This window comes from Mya arenaria, chromosome 10 (assembly GCF_026914265.1).
Source record: "Mya arenaria isolate MELC-2E11 chromosome 10, ASM2691426v1".
In the NCBI taxonomy this organism is placed as follows: domain Eukaryota; kingdom Metazoa; phylum Mollusca; class Bivalvia; order Myida; family Myidae; genus Mya; species Mya arenaria.
In genome coordinates this window covers 43,426,080-43,446,141 of record NC_069131.1, presented here as the reverse complement: position 1 = coordinate 43,446,141, position 20,062 = coordinate 43,426,080, and the positions used below count along the sequence as shown (strand labels likewise).

The 20,062-nt window shown below is 35.5% G+C and overlaps 1 protein-coding gene and 1 long non-coding RNA gene across 2 annotated transcripts; both read left to right on the top strand.

The window, feature by feature from the left end:
* The first annotated feature begins 3,104 nt into the window (after positions 1–3,104).
* LOC128206350 (uncharacterized) lies at positions 3,105–7,422 on the top strand. Its single transcript, XR_008256449.1, has 4 exons — positions 3,105–3,305; positions 4,949–5,151; positions 6,320–6,526; positions 7,004–7,422. It is a non-coding gene; the product is annotated as an uncharacterized LOC128206350 (long non-coding RNA).
* Positions 7,423–12,373: 4,951 nt separating this feature from the next.
* Positions 12,374–20,062, top strand: LOC128204218 (elongation factor 1-alpha). Its single transcript, XM_052905606.1, has 7 exons — positions 12,374–12,496; positions 13,002–13,168; positions 13,639–13,807; positions 14,599–14,777; positions 15,331–15,610; positions 18,848–19,104; positions 19,393–20,062. Exons 2-7 carry the CDS (start codon positions 13,025–13,027, stop codon positions 19,756–19,758), a joined length of 1,395 nt encoding a protein of 464 aa, XP_052761566.1. The 5' UTR covers positions 12,374–12,496; positions 13,002–13,024; the 3' UTR covers positions 19,759–20,062.

The following is a 20,062-nucleotide window of genomic DNA, read 5'->3' as shown; positions in this document are numbered from 1 at the left end:
CGCAAAATAATGTCTTATAGGATCTATTGAGATACAATTATACCTGTAAGATGCAATATAAATGCATAAACAAATATCAATAAACCAGTTTAAACTATGCAACATTAAATAGGTTAAAAACAGTTATAAACCAGATTAATTTTGTGAAAAAAAAAAATTCTGCAAGAAGAATTAGAATAATATTTTTGAATTCATACCATTAGGAATGACTGTGCCAAGAATGTGCATCCATTTACTCTCCTTCAATAATCGTTTCCAATTGTTCTCAATTTTATCAATTGGCATAAAAGAAAAATCATTGATACTGTGGTCAGGAGCATTAAAATGTTCAGACACATATATGTATTTGAATCTGGAAAATGCTTTATATCAAACTAATGACTGTTCATTCTCTCGGTTTCTATTTTTAATCTATCGGTTTAGTCGAGAAAGATAAAGACTTTTTAAAAAGTATGCCAGTCCCTCCTTTGCCACATTTCGCATTTGGATCAGGTTCCGGGTTACAGACGGTGATAGCGTCGAAGTCTCCGTGAATAGATCTCAGGAAAAATGTTATTTTTTCGAGTGGTTTGTGTTCAGTTATAACTGTACGTCTACTGAATATTGGTCTAACATATAGCTCAAGCTTCCCGCACATGACATTGCTCCTCGTACATTCCATGTGAGTATACTACAAGTTGATTGTGTGTTCATAATTAATAAGAGTAAGAAAATTGCATAGCTAGTAAAATTGATTTTACTTTTGTATGTATTCATCACGTAACTTAATCAATGTTATAGCTTTAATTCTGTTCACGATCAGCAGTGGTATAAAACATGTTTTCCTACTCCAGCTCTGAGTACCAGCGCCTACAACATACGTTTCGCGGCCAAATCGTCTTTTCTTCGACTTTCTCCCAATCATTTTCGTGAATAGTTATCTTTGCAGCCAATGATTTTCGCCCTGTTTCTATGATTCGGACACCTTCAAAGTTTATTTTTCTGTCTGTAAGAAATTTTATTAGCCCGGCCCGGTTGGACTCTCTCCCTTTAAAGAGACTGTACACCAGATTGGCACCATTTTTAGACTGTCGGCTGCAAGCCGACAGTCTTTAGAGAGCGGTATTTCAGAAACGCGACTAGTCACCTGACACGACATATTGAACATGAATATATTAATACACACCACCTGCGTAGCAACAGAACTACTTACGTGAATGTGGGGCGTCAAGTACCTGCTTATGTGTATTTAACGCGTTGTTGCCTTTTTTATGACAAACACTGCGTGTTACTCTTAGTATAGTTGTACCGTTGCAATTTGGTGAGTTTTATTGAACAAAATAATGAAAAATAATGAAAGTATAGCATTTGCATACGAAGTCATTTTACCCTACATCCAATAGTAAGCTACACCACATGTTTGCACCCCGTGTGACGTCACACATATCCCGGCATTCAAGACTGACCCGGCAAAGAACTTATTTTATGAATGAAAGCTATTAAGAAATAAATCATACGCGGTTAAAGAGTTCATGTCATGTAATATTTTGTGAAATAGCTTTTATGTTTCAAATGATTTTTTTTTCAGCAGCAATCGAACTATTGTATTTGTTTGAGTAAATTATTTGGATTATACCTATCACAGTGTGTCAACGTTATGCCTATTGTTATTTTGGACTATAGGGTGGGCGATACTATTTCCCGGTCTCTCCTCGTTAAATCCGGCCTCATCAGGTCTCATAATTCCCGGTTCATAACTGATGGCCCCAGGCAACGGATTGTGGTGCCGATGTTTGTTCAACTAATTTGACAATCTTATTTGTTTTTATATGTAACAAAATGGAATAAAATATATGCACATTATGTCTTAAATTATGCAATCTATTATAGGTCTAAACTATTTATGCAATTTGTTAAACGTGTAGAGAAAGATGCGGTGGCAATAAAAATGCTCATGTTTTTTTTAATAAAAGATTGAGGACGGCTAGAGTATGAAGAAATTATGTTATGTCAAAGTTGGTTTATTGTTCTTCCTCTTTTGTTTAAACTCAAACAACAATTATATTGTTTAAGCAGTCAAGCTATGAGTGTGAACGGTTCTTTTTGAAGCATTGTGTGTGTAATAAAACTAGCTAATCCGTTTATCATCACGGTCCTTAACGAGGGATATGCGCTAATCTCTGACACGCGTTGTATAATGCATTTACACCTTTCATGGTATGACATTATTGTGTATATTGTATATTAATAAAGTACTGAAATATTCGGAAAGCTATTTTACAAATGAAATATAACTTACAAGAATCTGTATTTAAAGTCGTCATGAACGTTGGAACTACGATGCTACAAATACAAATGCCAATTTCGTTGAAAGTGAACTGAGGGAGCATCTAGTAAGCTGTCTAGAAAATAAAAAAATATCCGTTTCGTAAGGAAAATGAAAAAGTCGCGATCCCTTAGACTTTCTAAATAAAAACATTCTGTTCATGTGAAATGCAAGAATATGTCAATAGTTTAGTTGTTTGCAAAAATATAACATGCAGGAAAAGATTCCACATGAAATGCCTCGGCATAAAAATTAAAAATAGACGATCAATTGGCAGAAATACATAAGACAACTGGTCGTGTAGTGCATCTCCTGCAATAAAATCAATAGTTAAACAAAACAAAAATGTTAGAATTCCTGAAGTACTGATCGAGTTAACTTACAAATTTGATTTACATGTATTCATGCATTGTTTTTATTTGTATTACTATTATCAATAGTATACTTATAGCTGAATTTAATTCGAAAAACAACAACAATGTGTTTGTTATTCATGGCATTCATTTTAGTACATGTGCATATGTTATGTTTTTATCTTTGCTTAAATTTATTATTTGTTTTATTGATATAAAATATGAAATAAATGGTGAAATAATTATCATCAAATAACTAATGTTTTATCAACGGTAATCTTTTGTAATCCTATTACCCCCATCGGCCATTCACAACTTCTCGGTCACGCCCGATAGCAACTATAAAATTTTGAAAACAGAGACCGGAGGAGACCGGGACCGGATGAGACCGGGACCGGGAAATAGTATCGCCCCTATAGGGTGTAGTTTTTAAAGTCATACACAATATGGCGGCGATTATGCGGAAATGAAATTGAATGTTACTTCGAACACGTTCTTCTACAAAATAACCGACCTGTATTTAGTGCTATTGCTTAAACATCAATCGAAGCAAAAATGGCATCAATGTATGCGTCTTAAAATGTTAAATTTAGATGGAGACAATCCAGAAATGAACTGCCAGGAATTGATCGATTTCGGACACGAAGGTACATGTACATTAGTCTGAAATAATAGACGTGTTATACGGGATTCTTCCAATCCCTAACGTCTAAACGGTTTTGTGCAAAAAGCGGGGGTGTTTGAAAAATATTGAAATTGTATTAAGTGAAGTATTTTATGGTTGAAATGGATAATAAAGTAAAGATTTATATTCATATTTTACCATGGAAGTGCAAAGCTATTTTGCAAAATAACAAGCATTTAATGCATTAAAACACATTATTCACCTGTTCATTAAAAGGAAAGTTGACTGACACAGACAACAATTATGCCAAGTGGAACAACTTGACCCAATCGTAATAATTCGGCCACCTCCGACAAGCTTCGAGATAATACAATCGTAACAACTCGGCCTTGGCCGAACAATCTGAACACCTCAGCCAGTATCCAACAGGGATTGACTATCTCGAAGCTTACCGAAGATGGCGAGTTGTTACAATTGATGGCCAAAATGTTCCGATTGTTGTAAAATTGTGAACTGCAGCCTTGCAGGTGCCCTTCATGTATATATTGTTATGTTTTGACAGAATGAAATGAAGAAAATACCATCAAACTCATAATTATTTGCTTGATATTACTTTTTGGTTACGGAATTTATATAAAATAACATTATCTGGTAATATTTCTTGTTTTATGATCTACATCTCTTAGTCTAAATATTTGTACGTTGACGGACTCTTTTTACGATTAAAAAAAATGTATATATATATGGCAAATCCTTCACTATAACATCTTCATGTTACTTTCAATTCAGAGTTGATAATTCACTAAAATTATTTCGCATTTTTAATTGTTGTTTAACCTGAAACGTCTCAACCATCAAAAAAGAACATATATGCTTCAATAGTCTAAAAAAATAGACGTGTTATATGGGATTCTTCCAATCCCTTACGTCTAATCGGGTTTGTGCAAAACAGGGTGGGGGTTGAAAGATATTGAAATCGTAGTTAGATAAGTATTATATGTTTGAAATAGATATTAAAGGTTTATATTCGTATTTTAGTTATTACCATGTAAGTGCAAAGATTTTTTTCACAAAACAAGCATTTAATGCATTGAAACACAACCATTTTACATCTATGTAAATCTATGCACCGCAGCCTTGCAGGTGATCTTCATGTTTAACAGTTTATATCATTATGTTTTGACAGTATAAATGAAGAAAAACACTCATCAAACTCATAATAATTTGTCAGCTTTTATTTTTTGTGTACATAACTCATATTTTAGATATATATAATTAATCTGACCCGGAATCCCAATCGGAATAGCTACCCACTTTTGGTACAAAAAAATTGTATGTGAAGAATATATGCCATTTCAAAATTTGTAAAAAGATCAGTTAAGTTTCTATTATCTGGACTAGTGCTTCAAGTGTTTGATTTATTGTCTCTATAATGTATAATGCACCTGTCAATTGTAGAGCCAAGCTGGGAGCTGCCTAAAAATCAGTTACCCAGTTAGCTCAGTTTGACAGATCTCCATTCAAGTGTTCACATGATCATGGGTTCAAGCACCATACCAGTAGCATCTTTTCTCAAAGGTTTACTTTAGAACCCATCATCCAGGAGTAAACAATTATGATTTTTTTATTAAATATTACAGGCCATGTTCTTTTGTAAACTTTCAGATTGAGAAGTGCCTGGAAACAAGGCTAGTATTGTTAACATCATCTGATACAATCAACTGGAACAAAGCTGAAATGGCTGCCTGACCTGACTTAAAAATTGGATGGCAGTACATCAGACTAGAAGATTACAAGTATTGAGGTGGACAAAATGAAACCTGAGCCTACCAAAGCTGACAGATTGCACAAGAAACACATAAATGCAGGTATTTACTGAGATATTGTAATTATTTTTTGAAACTTCTCATTCATTTAGGAAGTTCAGTTGAAACAGAGTTGGCAAAAAAAATGAACAAAGGTATATACATTTTGAATTCTAATTCAAATAAGAACTTTACTGGCCAGCACAGAATGGTAAAATGCTAGTCTACCAATATAAATGTGCCTGGTTCGAATCAGTAAAGCTGATGAATGTACTGGTTGTGTAGCCAGGATGTGAGTAGGTCTGCACTTGGCTGATAATGCATATCATATGTTTAATGCTGCACTCTCACAGATTGTCTGTTTTACCAACTCTTTTTTATTTCTTGGTCTTGTAATGAATTATTTTATGCGAATTTCTGAACACTGTACATAACAGACAACTGGAAAAAGGGGATCGCTGCTTTCTTATATTAATTCAGTCAAAAAAGACAACTGAAAATATTGGAACGCTGTTTTCTTATTTTAATACGGTCAAAAGATGATGTTCTGTGCCAAAAATCTCATTATTAGTAAAGCGTAATGCTTTTAACCATAAAACCAATAGTTACAAATGTAAATATAAAAAACATTATCTTATCTTTTGTCAGCAGTCTTATTTCATCAGTTTTCATACTGCTTTTCATTAGCTTATTCCAAGCCAAAAAGTAAAAGAAGTTGTCAAAACCTTCAATCTGTGACTGAGAGTGCAGCACTCTTACAGATTGAATTTTTTGACTACTTTATTTATTTTTTTGTCTTGGAACGGGCTAATTTATGTGAAAATGCATGTTAACCATTCATATAAGATTGCTGACAATAAATTTGTCAGAAAATGTTTATATTTAAGTTCAAAATGTTTTATGCATTTTTCTTAAACCGTTAGTAACGCTTTAAGCCATAAAACCTTTGTTTTCGACCTGAAATATGGAAGTCTGCAATCTAATATTTTGTCAGTAGTCTTATATCACTGGTTTGCAGATATTTTAGCAAAAAAATAGGTCATTCCAAGACAAAAAAATACAAAAGTTGTAAAAACAGTAAATCTGTGAGAGTGCAGCTTTAAATGACTAAATGTTTTGATTTGGCTCAATTTTCACCTAAAATCTTATAGTTTTGTGGCATCTAAATGGTTTGTTTTTAACAACATTACATGTGCATATGTATATATTTGTTCTTAAATTTGTAATTTAGATTGGAAGATTCATTCTCTGGAAAGTAGAAAAGGGCATGTTACATACTGTTATCACTGCCATGACAGAAACCATATTGAGGAGCTGGTCCACCTGTAGGAAGAATTGCGCTATTGGTTGGAGCAGCACTATTACCCAGCCATACACCAGCACTTAGTTTGTCATAGGGAGCATTTCTGAGCAGTTATGGAGACCACTAACTATGCAGGTATGTCATAATCAAAATCTTGGTTTATATATTTTTTTATAATTTAGCATCTGTTGAGAAGAAATTTATTTCTAGATTGAAGGCACACACTATAGATTGATGCCCAAAAATATATTTCTTATTTTAATGCATTATCATGTCTAACTCATTTGACTTAAATGATCAAAGCAAAAGAAATGCAAATGATTAATCTGCAGATATACAAATGTAAGCTTTTTTAACTGGGGAAATTGTTGCCACTTGTCTATTAATTAAAGAACACATTTATAATAAATAATGTTTAATCTGTACACAAATCATATGCCTTCTTTGTTTTAACCATCAATGTCAAAGAGTCCAGCATGATAATGCATTAAATTGAAAAAATGCATTAATTTATATGAACCCTTTAAAACAAAGACATTTCCTAAATCCAAAAAAAAATAATTGAATATTGATGCAGAGTTCAGTTAGAATATAATATAACTTTTTTTGCAGTTGTTGCAGTGAAACTTGCACCAGTGTGTTTTCTGTGGAGATAAAGAGATAGTGTCCAGCAATGAAGACCCAACTCAAGATCTGACCTTGTAAGGCCAATATGAAATAACTGTGTGGGAAAATGGGAAAACCTGCAGTCAGGAATGCACGGAAATCATCAAAAGAACAGTGTTAAATTAATATTGAATAACTTGACATTTATTTTGTTTGACATATTTATTCATGGTGCAGTGAAAACATTCTTTTTTTCTCATGGTTATTTAAAGTTAGAATTGATAGGAGGGAACATTACTATGTAGTTTCATGTTCATAGTCAGATCAAAACCCATGTACATGCCCAAATGAGCATTCGAAAATATCAAAATGGTACTTGTTGTATGTAGTGTAAGATAATTAAGATAATAAACAAAAATATTTAATCAATTTCAATTTATTATGCCCCTTTCAAAGAAGAGGAGTATATTGCTTTGCACATGTTGGCCGCTACGTCCGTCTGTCTGACAGTAGACCAAAGCTTTTCCGGGTGATAACTCTACAATTCCTAGACCTATTGTCAAACTTGACATGAAAGTTTGGTTTAACCAGTAGATGACCCCTTTTGATTTTAGGGGTAATATGGTCAAAGGTCACAGTGACCTTGAACAGGAAGGTGTCAAACCATACATCTGACTGATAAGTTGACAATACCTGCACCTATGGCCCTCAAACTCAACATGTGGGCTAAGTCTGACTATTAGAAGATCCTATTGATTTAAGGGGTCATTGGGTCAAAAGTCAAGGTCACAGTGACCTTGAATGCTAAAAGGTTGTACTAATAATGACTGGACAAAGCCTGCACCCATGGCCCTTGAACAACTTGACTTTGGGGTTGGGCCTGACCAGTAGGTGAGCCCTGTTGATTTGTCACAGACCATTGAACGCAAAAAGCTTGCCTGTGTGACAACTCGACAAAGTCTGCACCCATGGCCTTCAAACTTGAAATTTAGGTTTGGGGTGACCAGCAGATGACCCCTTTGGATTTGGAGGTCAAGGTCACATCTCCAATATTGGTCATTAAAACTATGTCATTTACTTATTCCCTGCTGCTAAGAGGATACATGTTTATCAGCAAATATCAGCCATCATCTGAATATGAGTGAAAACTGTACCAACTACCCTCATACTTTGAATAGCATAATCTTAAAACTGCCTCAAAGGCATCTTTTGTCAAAGAAAAACCAGCTGTCATTTCAGTCCATGCATATTTCATTCAATTGTCCAGATATTCTTGACAACATGGCGCTAATTAATGCTGCAGGATTGAAATTTAAGACATTAGTTTTTTTTTCTTCAGCACCATGCAGATTTATTAACACTTTTATAATAAAAACAAACTAGCAAACAAATTTTAAAGATATTAGTTTTTTTCATGGTATGATGCCAAAGCACCATGCAGATTTGTTTTCACTTTTATATCAAAGAAAGTAACTCGAGCACAAATTTTGTAGATATGTGGACTCTGTTGATAGAAGTTCTGGGAGGCATTTTTAGGCTTGAAAGAGCATCATTTTAAAGTTATATTTTTATTATGTCCCTTGAATCTTGGGTATAGTTTGTATTGTATTTGCATTTTAAAGACATTGGCTTCAACAGACCCTAATGAAATGAAGGAATGTAATTGCTTACTGAAACTGTTATAAGTGACGTCATAAATTGAAGCAATTTTAACATAATGAATATGCATTTAACTAATTTAAAGCGGTTCAAAATTAGGAAATTTGAATTAAGAATCTTGTAGGCCATTGGATACATGATTAAGTAGGGCCAATATATTTGTGCTTATTATAATCACATTTATCCTTCTTCATCTACCTTAAAGAGTGTTCATCATTTGTATGAAATCATTTGATCACGTTTCATTTGAACTTTGCGGTAGTGTTTGCTTGCTTCAGTTACGTCACCGACAGTCTTGCAGCGCTTTCAGCGCTTTGATTTTTCATGTAACGCAACTCAGGACAATTATTTAATATAATGTGTTAAGCTTTGAATCATAATTATAGAGAAAGGACCAAAATTTAAAAAAAAAAATAGCAGTCCAGTGTTGTATCCACTGTGCTACGAAAACTTACTCCAAACAGGTGTTATATTTAAGCTATATACCTTGGTAGACATACCCAGTAATATTTTTAATGGCAAATTCGAAATAACTGCTTAGCTAAAATAAATTGTAAACTATGTGGTACTTTAGTAAGCAAGATTCAATGCATTGTACACATTAATACCAAGTTTATGTCAGTTTTCGACAAAAAAAAATCTTGCAAATTGATCATCTTGTGCACAGTTGCTTCAACTAAGGCCTACGTTTTTAATTTTGAGTACAACATTGAACTTTGGACCATGTGTACTGTTTTAAAAACATCTGTTAATGTAATGCTTCAGTTATCTTGATTGTGTCCTTTTGGCGTATTTGTTATGCAACTGGAATGGAATTTTGACCATGATGTAGTTCTGCAAACAAACATTAACGAAGATATTGCCAGGTGACCTTTTCATCAACTTTTCAAAGCTACAGCATTAAGATGAATAATTATGTTTGGAAAAAAAATGAAGCATTGTCTAATTGTCCTCACCTAAGAGTGTTCAAATTATGCTCCTATATTCAAGATTAGGTCCCGATGATTTTCTGTGTTGATAAGAGAAAGGACTTACACTTGCAGCAGACCGAACAACGTCAACGTCCATCAGCACTTTCAGTGCTTTGATCATAATCGCTGTTATTATTATATTTTAATGCGATTTTATATTTATTTCCCCCCCCAAAAAACCCGATAAATGTATAACTGTTTAATTGCTCATGTGGGCATCGATTTTATTTTTCCAAGAACTCGTTTTTAGAGGCGCGGTGCACGTGAAACTTGTGCTTACTGGTAAGTAATACATGTACTTTCTAAGATGTCTAAAAATAAACGGTTAAATTCATGGACATTGACATTTGCATCAGTTATTAGGAAATATTTTTGAAATGCCGAAACTGTCAAACCAAGAAAGAGCAAAAGCCATTGGTCTAATCGAAGGTGGTGCGAGTTACAATGTTGTAAGTGTTCGATTACTTATTTTTTGCCAGTCATTATAATTTCGTTTTCGATCAGACTTTTAAAAAAAAGATATTAAATACAACTTAGGCCATTTTCAAAAACCTGCAAATTTCGTTCATTTTCAGGCTGCAAGAATGCTGAACGTGCACCGCAGTCGGAAAGACACCATTTGGCGGGGGTTCCGTAATGATTTTGGGAGGGATGTCAATGAACACAAAAACTATTGCCGTCAGAATTCACGGTAATTTAAATGCTGACAGGTACATTAATGAGATTATTGCTTTCCGTTTGTATTCCTCATATACGGAATAATAGAGGCATGCGATTGTTACAGGATGGGGCACCTTGCCACACAGCACGTCGCACAGCGGCTGTTCTAGCTGCTCACAGGGTAAATGTTCTGCCAATGCCATCCCGCTCACCGGACCTCAATCCGATTGAGCATATCTGGGATGTAGTCGGTAAGGCTGTCAGAAGAAGAGCTCCACAGAATCTGAGGCAACTGGAACAGTTTGTCATGGAGGAGTGGAACCGTGTTTCTCAGGCCACTTGTCAAAATTACGTCTTGTCCATGCGCAGCCGATGCAGGGCGGTCATTCAAGCAAATGGTGGTCATACCAGGTACTAAACAATGCCGAGAGTACATGACTAAAACACTGGATACTTCATGTAATCGAGCTTGGAGAAAGCTTTAAAGATGGTAATTTAAGTACAAATACACAATTTCGTTAAGTGTGTCATACACGGTGGACAGCGTGTTGTTACGTTTCTTTCAATGTGTCAGAATGACACGCGTCATGTGATATATATTTTTACATTTACGTTATACAAAAATGGTGATAACAATTTACATGTTTATTTAGTCTACTGATAATTTTGTTCTTAGCATTCCAAGGACCTTTTTCAAGATTGGGGACCTTGATTTTCATTATATTAGTAATTGTATTTATCCGATAAATTTTGCGACTTTGTAAAGTGGAGGTTGCATCGAATAAAATACAAAATCTTCAAAATATGGAAATGTCTGTTGTTTGTTTTCCACCAAACCCTGTCTGATATATTTCTTTAACTGCCCTGAAAATTTCACGCAATTATCCTGAGTATAGTTTTTAAATTATTGCGAAAAGGCTACTGGTAGCGTTAGAAAAGTTGTTAAGTGTATATGTAGAAAGTAAGTTGATCTGTTAAAAGACTAATTCGTGAGAACTGTTTAACCATATTTTCCCTATTTAACTCTATAGGAACTTTCGCTTCAGCGGATTTCTCCAAAGTTGCCAATGAATACTCAATACAACATCGTTCAATGTGAATGTATCAATGTAAGCATTCTGTATATTTAAAGAAGAGAATATCGTCAAGCACAATTTGCATCAATCATTACCACAAACATACTTTTCTCCCATAATCTCTGCATCATTCATTTCAATGTAAATCTTAAAGATGCACTATTACTCCCAAATACTAGAGTTAACACATTTAAAACGATTGTTTTAATATACAAAAAAGGATGTAAATGTCGAAAACAATGATTACCTATACCGAGTTTGATTTAAAAGAAATGAGCAGAAAACACGGTAATTGCCACCTAATGAGACCATAGTAGATCGCTGTAAATATTTTAGCATTCACCAATCATTTCAATATTTTTGCGTGTTCAACTAATAAATACACGGTAATTATATTGTTAATAGTAATTAATAGTTTCCATAAATGCATTATTTAGTAAGTAGTTGAGGGTGTATCACTCAAAATGTATGTTTGTTTTACATGTGTATGTATTGATTTTGAATAAGAGTGTCACTTTAATAAAGTTCATATAGTTCACCATTTGCGTACTGTTCTGGGTGTGGCTTTCCGGGTTTAATACGAAAGGATCCTTTGGTTTACACCAATGGCAAAATCTCCATCTTGATATATAAATAATTTATACAATACAAAACAACACATTACAAAATATGTCAATACAAGAAACAAAACTCTTCATTGGCGTTTTCGCTACGCAACATTGAGATACTTCAAACTGATTGTCAGGTTCTTTGTGTTAATACTAATAAATAGTTATCTAATAATAATAATATTAAGAATAATAATAATAATAAGAAGAAGAAGAAGAAGAAGAAGAAGAAGAAGAAGAAGAAGAAGAAGAAGAAGAAGAAAAAATTATATCTTTATATAATATCAAGGAGATCTCATTTGTATACAAATCGTATCTCAAGAGATGGACAGAAATAATGGTGAAATGAATATTTTGGTTTTCTGCAGTATAAATGATTATAATACCGAAGCAGGGAACAAACTCGAGAGGAGTTGCACAATTTCTCGCTCATGACGTCAATACTCCCATCCCTCTGGTAGAGATATATATATCACGTGACCAACCTTACACGGTCCTTTTTACTGCGGCGGCATTGAACCACAGGTACGGAGTTTCATATGTCTGATGAAATCTTTTAATATCTTGTGAACTTACATTCATCTGGATTAACGAACTGGAAAATATCATCGTATAAAGTTTATTGTTTTTATATGTGGAGTGATTTCGCGTATTTGTTTTAATCTTCAGCTTTCATGAAAATGATTTGACTGACCGGCGTAAGCCCCACGTCGACAGCAGCCATGTTTTATTATGTTCATTATAAAACTGAACTTTCTTCGTACTCGTTTATAAATTTTTGACTTGCTCCATCTTTGAAATCAATTCTTGTGAGCAATTTGTTGTTTGTCCAGATTTTTTTTTTCTCGCCTGCTTCGTCTATTTTCACAATCTCAGTTGGGGCGCGAGTCACGTGTTTGGCAGCCAATTTATAATTCGAATCTTGTATGGCCATGAAGTAATATATATCTGTTTAAAATTTCAGGGTTTTATGGTTCTATTTGTTCTTTGTATGAAATTTATTAGTTTTGGCTGTACCCTCATTTTTCAGTGTTCGTAAATAACAAAAGAAACATGGGAAAGGAAAAGATTCACATTAACATCGTGGTCATTGGCCACGTCGACTCCGGCAAGTCCACCTCCACTGGTCACTTGATCTATAAATGTGGTGGTATCGACAAGAGAACCATCGAGAAATTCGAGAAGGAAGCTGCTGAGGTTGGTAGTCCCTTTACATGCTTCTCTATGCTAGCCTTGTCCAAATAATTGTACGTTGGCAGATTTTTTTACGATTTTTGATGTGGCAAATCCTTCACGTAGTCTAAAAGTATAGATGTGTTATACGGGATTCTTCATGGTAAAATATGAATATAACTCTTTATGATCAATTTTAACTATAAAATATTTCACTTAAAACAATTTCAATATTATTAAAACACCCCCGTTTTTTGCACATTCAGTGCGCACATAGATGGGACTAAAAGTCAATGACATCATGTCCCAAGTGATGTGACATTAAAGATTGATTTTGCTCTCTTCAGATTATAAGCCAGAATTCTTGCACCAATGCCTGGACAAGCCCTTCTATATAAAATCCAGAAATTAACAAAGGCCAGACAGCGTTTGACCAGTGCTCAACTTTTGCTAATTTGGTCTGCAGATACTAAATTTCCATTTCATTTCTATAGATGGGCAAGGGCTCCTTCAAGTACGCCTGGGTGTTGGACAAACTGAAGGCCGAGCGAGAACGTGGTATCACCATCGACATTGCCTTGTGGAAGTTTGAGACTAATAAATATTACGTCACCATCATTGATGCCCCTGGACATCGTGATTTCATCAAAAACATGATCACTGGTGAGTATGTCTGATAAATATTGTTTGTAACTTGTTCACTTCTCGCGCTTTGAGTGTAGTCAGGGGACCTTTTTATGCTGTGAAACGGTTAGAAACTATTCCTGATTTTATAAAATGCTTAAATCTATGTAAAATCTTAACATTTTCAGGTTCATATGATTGTACCATGAACATTTCACTTTTAACAATTGTCCTCGGTTAATAATTCCATCATATTTTTTTTGGTGAAAAACTCACTGAGGCTGGTTAAATAACATAATGACATGTCCTGTATCTTGCTATTGTCGCCATAAAATCTGGCTGATGTGTTGCATCCAGTTATCGATACCAAGTTCACAACTAAAAATCTTCCATTGACAGAACATGACTGGATACTGAAATATGTTACTATGAGCCAACCCTATTTTAGCTCTGATGACCGGTCTGAGTGTAAAATGTGCAGACAATTGACACATTTGGATTTTTGCTAGAACATCACAAATTTTTACTTAGACTGAATGAAAATTCACTGGCCTGTATATTTTTCTGATATAAACTTCTTAAAATCACCCATTTTCGATGGCCCCTCCTATCTTCATCTCATCATCTAAATCAACACTGTCATCACCATCATCCATCAGTTTACCCTGAAAATAAATGTGTTCAAAGAAATGAATTCAATGCCATGGCAACCTAAAGGAAAAACTACAAAATCTTTTCTTGACAAAGACCATGAGGCTTAGAGCTTAGATATTTGGTGTGTAACAATGTCTAGTAGTTGTCGACCAAGTTTGTACAACAATCTTTTGCAGGTACCTCCCAAGCCGACTGTGCAGTGTTGATAGTAGCTGGTGGTGTTGGTGAGTTTGAGGCTGGTATCTCCAAGAACGGGCAGACCAGAGAGCATGCCCTGCTTGCCTTCACCCTTGGTGTGAAACAGCTTATTGTTGCTGTTAACAAGATGGACAGCACTGAGCCACCATACTCTGAGGTAAAAAAAAAATAACACCTAATCAACAATAGACCATAAAGATTGGCAGTCTGGGGTAGACTATTGACTTTACTTTCTTGCTATTTGTTTATCTTGTTATGAACGTGTTTAACATATTAACAACTTGACCCATGTTCAAGATACAGTACACTCCACGCGGAACTACCACTTCCGAGGGTTTGCCGAGTACATAACCGCTTTCCTCACTAAAATCTGCGAGTTTCGAAAGTGGTAGTTCGGCGTGGACTGTACTGTACCAATGACAGGTAGACCAAACTTATTAAGTTTTTGCAGTCCACTCTGCTGAAAGAAATTTGAAGCATTTTGATGATTAAACCCTCTTAATGTTTTGTGCACTTCTGTCAGGGATTTATCTGAAATATGAGCCAGACATGGGTTTTGTGACTATTTCCCACTTTCTGTGCATGCTTTGGACCATCCTAAATCATTTTATATACCACAGCCATAGATGCACCTTTGGTTCCCATGACTCCTCTGACAGCGGAGAACCTTGCCTTTTGAACAATTTCAATACAAAATTTTATCTTTTCAGAAACGTTTCAATGAAATTAAAACTGAGGTCACTAATTACATCAAGAAGATCGGATATAACCCGAAGGCTGTTCCATTTGTGCCAATCTCTGGCTGGCATGGTGACAACATGCTTGAAGAAAGCAGTAATATGGGATGGTACAAAGGATGGGAGGTGGAAAGGAAGGAAGGGAAAGCCAATGGGAAAACCCTGCATGATGCTCTGGACGCCATCCTTCCCCCATCACGCCCTACTGACAAGGCCCTCCGTCTGCCTCTGCAGGATGTTTACAAGATTGGAGGTGAGTTAAAGAATGTAACATTCGAGCATGTCTTAGTTTGCCTGGTTCAAGATGATTCCCCGAACTGCCTGTTCTTTTTGCTTTTCTGACTAATCCATTTAAAGGGACAAAATCGAGGTTAATGCAAATAAAATTATTGCATTATTATCAGGGTTCGACTCGTATGGTTGTCTGGAAGTCCATCAGGCTACCAGGATAAGATTGTACAATGTTATTAAATTGGCCATTTTATCTCCACAAGGCTTGACATTGCCTTTAACGTTTAAGTATAAAATCAGAATCTCACCGAAAGGACTCGGAGCATTTAGGGACAACGAAAAGCACAGCTTGCCAGAGATTGCTAAACAGTTCTGATCAAACCGGCCTTTTCACTGAATTTTTGCACGCATTTCGTGAAGCCTAAAATGGATCAATACTTGATCCAATATAATGTCTCGGCCCTTTTTCCCCAAATTTTGGGGAAGTATGCGGGGCCTTTTGACGGGAAATTTAACTTGTATATTGCAAAATTTGGGAATTTACAAAAATCATGTTACCATCATGGGAGCTAGATTATTGATTGTTTGAAACTTAACGTGGTGTCCACCTGATCTTTACCTGTTTTCAGTTTGACAATGAAAATATGACTTCTACAGATAGTAGTAAAATAAAATTTCCGCAATGGGGGAATTTTTGACACAACCTGGGGAAAAATATATACTTTACTTTCCATGGGGCCCAATATCGGCCCCAAATTTGCTATAAAAAAAAGGCTGTGTCTATATTTAGAAATGGAAAAAAAAACATCTTAGTTCAGTCAGGTGTGGTTTTGTCATCATTACAAACTGATGGGTTTGTCAAATTTATTTTAAACGATTGTCATAAAAAATAAGGCAAGTGATTTTAAGATCACATTGAAAGTCCATCGTTGTTTACAATTGTGTAAATGTGTCCGGTTTTTGGCTCGACTTCAAAGAACAAGGAGAGCTATCCTAGTCACGCAAGCGTCGGCGTAACCACTTGTGTTAGTTTGCGTACAACCTCAAATGTTTTCAAAGTCCATTGACATCTGGCTTTGAAACTTTGCACACTTGTTCACCATCATGCCCCCAACCTGTGCACAGGAAGAGATAACTCAATCATTTTGACAAAATAATGCCCCTTTTTCTACTTACAATTCACGTTAAAAATTGCGCATCACCTCAAATATTTTAAGTCCATTGACATCTGGCTTTGAAACTTTGCACGCTTGTTCATCATCATGCCCCCAACCTGTACACAGGAGGAGGTCACTGTATCGAGCATTTTGACAGAATTATGCCCCTTTTTCCAGGGCATTTTCACCTTATTTGCTAGGGCCGAAATTAGGCTACTTCACAATTGAAAAAAATGGCATATTTTCCTAATTTCCAGATTTTTTTTCACAATTCCCAGGTATTTTTCCAAAAAAAATAAGATCTTACGTTAAAAATTTACAATAAAAATTTATTCTGTTTGAGCAAATTATTTTTTTTATCTTTTAAGTTTACATAAGAAGAATGCTGTATAATTTAAACGTTATTCGAGGCTAATTGTTATCAATTCTTTCCCTCGATTTAGAATCAACTATGAAGATTAAAACTAATCTCTCCCCCTCTCTTGTCAATGCGTCATGTTAAAAAGCAAAGTCAAAGACATGATTTCTCCCCCAATAAGATCTACATGTGTATCACTTGGAAGTCCATACATTTTAAGACCTTTCAAGCCTGACCTGTGGAGTGTTTGGTCATAATTGAAAAAAATCAGCTAGAAGTAGACTCGCATGTAAGATAAGAGCCTGTTTTTTGTAAAATGAGTTCCAAGTTTCATATGGATACCTTGACCCGGGTTTAAAAGGTGATTTCAATCCTAATATGTGGAATTTCCCATTTTGAGACGTTTAGGCATTTAAATTTCCCAATTTGCAGAATTTCACGAGTTTAAATTTCCCAAAATGAAAGGCTAGGCCTCTTCACAATTTTTGGTGAAAAAGCCCTGTTTTCGTCTTAGAATTTACATTATAGTTTGCGTACCACCTCAATATTTTTCAATTCAATTTATGTAAATATCTCAGCACATCATGTATTGCATTGAAATATAATCTAACCGTGATCCATGCATGTTTTGCCAAAACTTTTCAATCCATACACCGAAAAGCGGCAGAATAGTCGAGCGCGCCATCTCTGACGGATCTGTTTGAGCAAATTATTCTTTATCTTTTAAGTTGACAAAAGAATGTATAATTTAAAACATAATTTGAGGAACAATTTGTCCATAAAATTAAATTGTTATTCCCATTTTGAGACATTAACGCATTTGTATTTCCCTATTTGCAGAATTTCGTAGTTTAAATTTCCCAAAATGAAAAGGCTAGGCCTCTTCACAATTTTTGGTGAAAAAGCCCTGGACAACCTTGTGAAAATATGTGTCTAGCCCTGTATAATTGTTTGCTGTCATTTTTTTGTGTCAAATACAAGTCCAGATCTGAAAATGGAGATTCCCTGGGCAGAGAACTGGCCACTGACAGTATTTTCTTGACACCATCAGGGATTTCAATTGACCCGAGCTCCCGGGTTTTGACCCACAGAAATCGTAAATGACCCCAAATTGACGCATTATAAATATGTATTAGTCGTCAAATTTGACTCGGGAGAATTTCAGTGTGAGTTGGTATCATCTCAAAGTGGCCTCAATGCATGATCTGAATGTTTGTTTAATCCGCCAGAGCAATTAAAACCGAAAGTGACAAGTGATTATAGATCTGGAATCTGACAAGTAACAATGTCAATTAGCAGCACTCGAACTCCATGACGAAATACATATAATGCAAATTTATGGATACCTTCCGCTTTTTGTCCAAGTAAGATGGTTTTGAAAAACAACAATGCTAAGATATGTTCTGTTCCTTTATCTTTAGCTGTTTTATTATATCTCTGGTTAATTAAAAAAAATATTCTTTTAAGTTTGTAACAGTAAATAAACATTTTTCGCAGCACATGGTCTAAAAAGCGCATGCTAACTACCTGTCAATTTAAATGGAAGTGAAAGTAGATCTGTGTAAATCCTTGTCAGTGTTACAGTAATAATTTTGACTCTTGAAAAAGAGACCTCAAGAATCATTGACTCTTGGGTTCCAGACCCTGTTGAAAGCCCTGCACTATACAAAAAAAGATTACCAGCAGCAGGCTTGGGATGAAGAAATCTTGACACTTGGTTAAAAAAAAATGATTTTGTGTTCAGGTATCGGTACAGTGCCTGTAGGCCGTGTGGAAACTGGTATCCTGAAGCCAGGAATGGTGGTCAAGTTTGCCCCAGCCAACATCACCACAGAAGTGAAGTCCGTGGAGATGCACCACGAGTCATTGGTTGAGGCCCTGCCTGGAGACAATGTTGGTTTCAACATCAAGAACGTCTCTGTTAAGGAGATTAAGAGAGGAAATGTAGCTGGAGACACCAAGAATGACCCTCCATTTGGTGCGAAGAACTTTTACGCACAGGTAAGTTCGAAATATTGGCATACATATACTTCAAACTTTTATTAGTTGAATTTTATAACTAATGAATTTCCATGGCCCAATTCCCAGTATCCAAGAAAGAAAAAAACACTCGCACGTGGCATAGGGACAGAAAACTCCTTTTCTTTAATCTATCATGAAAAAAGCTGAAGCTATCATCTAAATACCTGCCAGTATTTTGTTAAAATTCATTTTATTGTACTCACAGTAGAATATGGGCAGTTGAATGTGAATAAAAATATGACGCAGTTATTTATTCCCTGTTTATAGGTTATAGTCCTGAACCACCCTGGCGAGATCCGTGCTGGTTACGCACCAGTGTTGGACTGCCACACAGCCCACATCGCCTGTAAATTCACCGAGATTAAGGAGAAGATCGACAGACGATCTGGCAAGAAGCTGGAAGACATGCCAAAGACTGTGAAGTCTGGGGATGCGTGTATGGTGGTCCTGACCCCCTCAAAGCCCATGTGTGTGGAGGCTTTCAGTGCATACCCACCCCTCGGGCGTTTTGCCGTACGTGACATGAGGCAGACGGTGGCTGTTGGTGTCATCAAAGAGGTGACAAAGGATGAGGGAAAAGAGGGCAAGGTGACCAAGGCCGCCCAGAAGGCAGTCGGTGGGAAGAAGAAATGATTAATAAGCACCATAGCAGGAAAATGTGGACTGTTACATCATGGAAAACACCTAGGCCGCCCATGTCCACATTTCAAGACATACCAGATACACAGAAAGATAAAGACTGGTCTTTCATATATTTGTTTAAAGGCAAAGAAGCCTTCATTATTTAATATTTGGACTTCTACTATTCATAGGTTTCAAATTCATCGTAAAGAGATACGGAGGAAAAAGCAGTAAGGTGATCGATCATGTTTGATTTTTGTATAGTTTTTAAGTTCTGCTCATGAAACAGAAAAAAAATAAACCTGATCAAAAATGC

Coding starts and splice junctions, on each gene's coding strand:
- LOC128204218 (XM_052905606.1), top strand. CDS start 13,025: ATGGGAAAGGAAAAGATTCACATTAACATCGTGGTCATTGGCCACGTC. Junction 13,169..13,638: donor TCGAGAAGGAAGCTGCTGAG/GTTGGTAGTCCC, acceptor TCATTTCTATAG/ATGGGCAAGGGCTCCTTCAA. Junction 14,778..15,330: donor CTGAGCCACCATACTCTGAG/GTAAAAAAAAAA, acceptor TTATCTTTTCAG/AAACGTTTCAATGAAATTAA.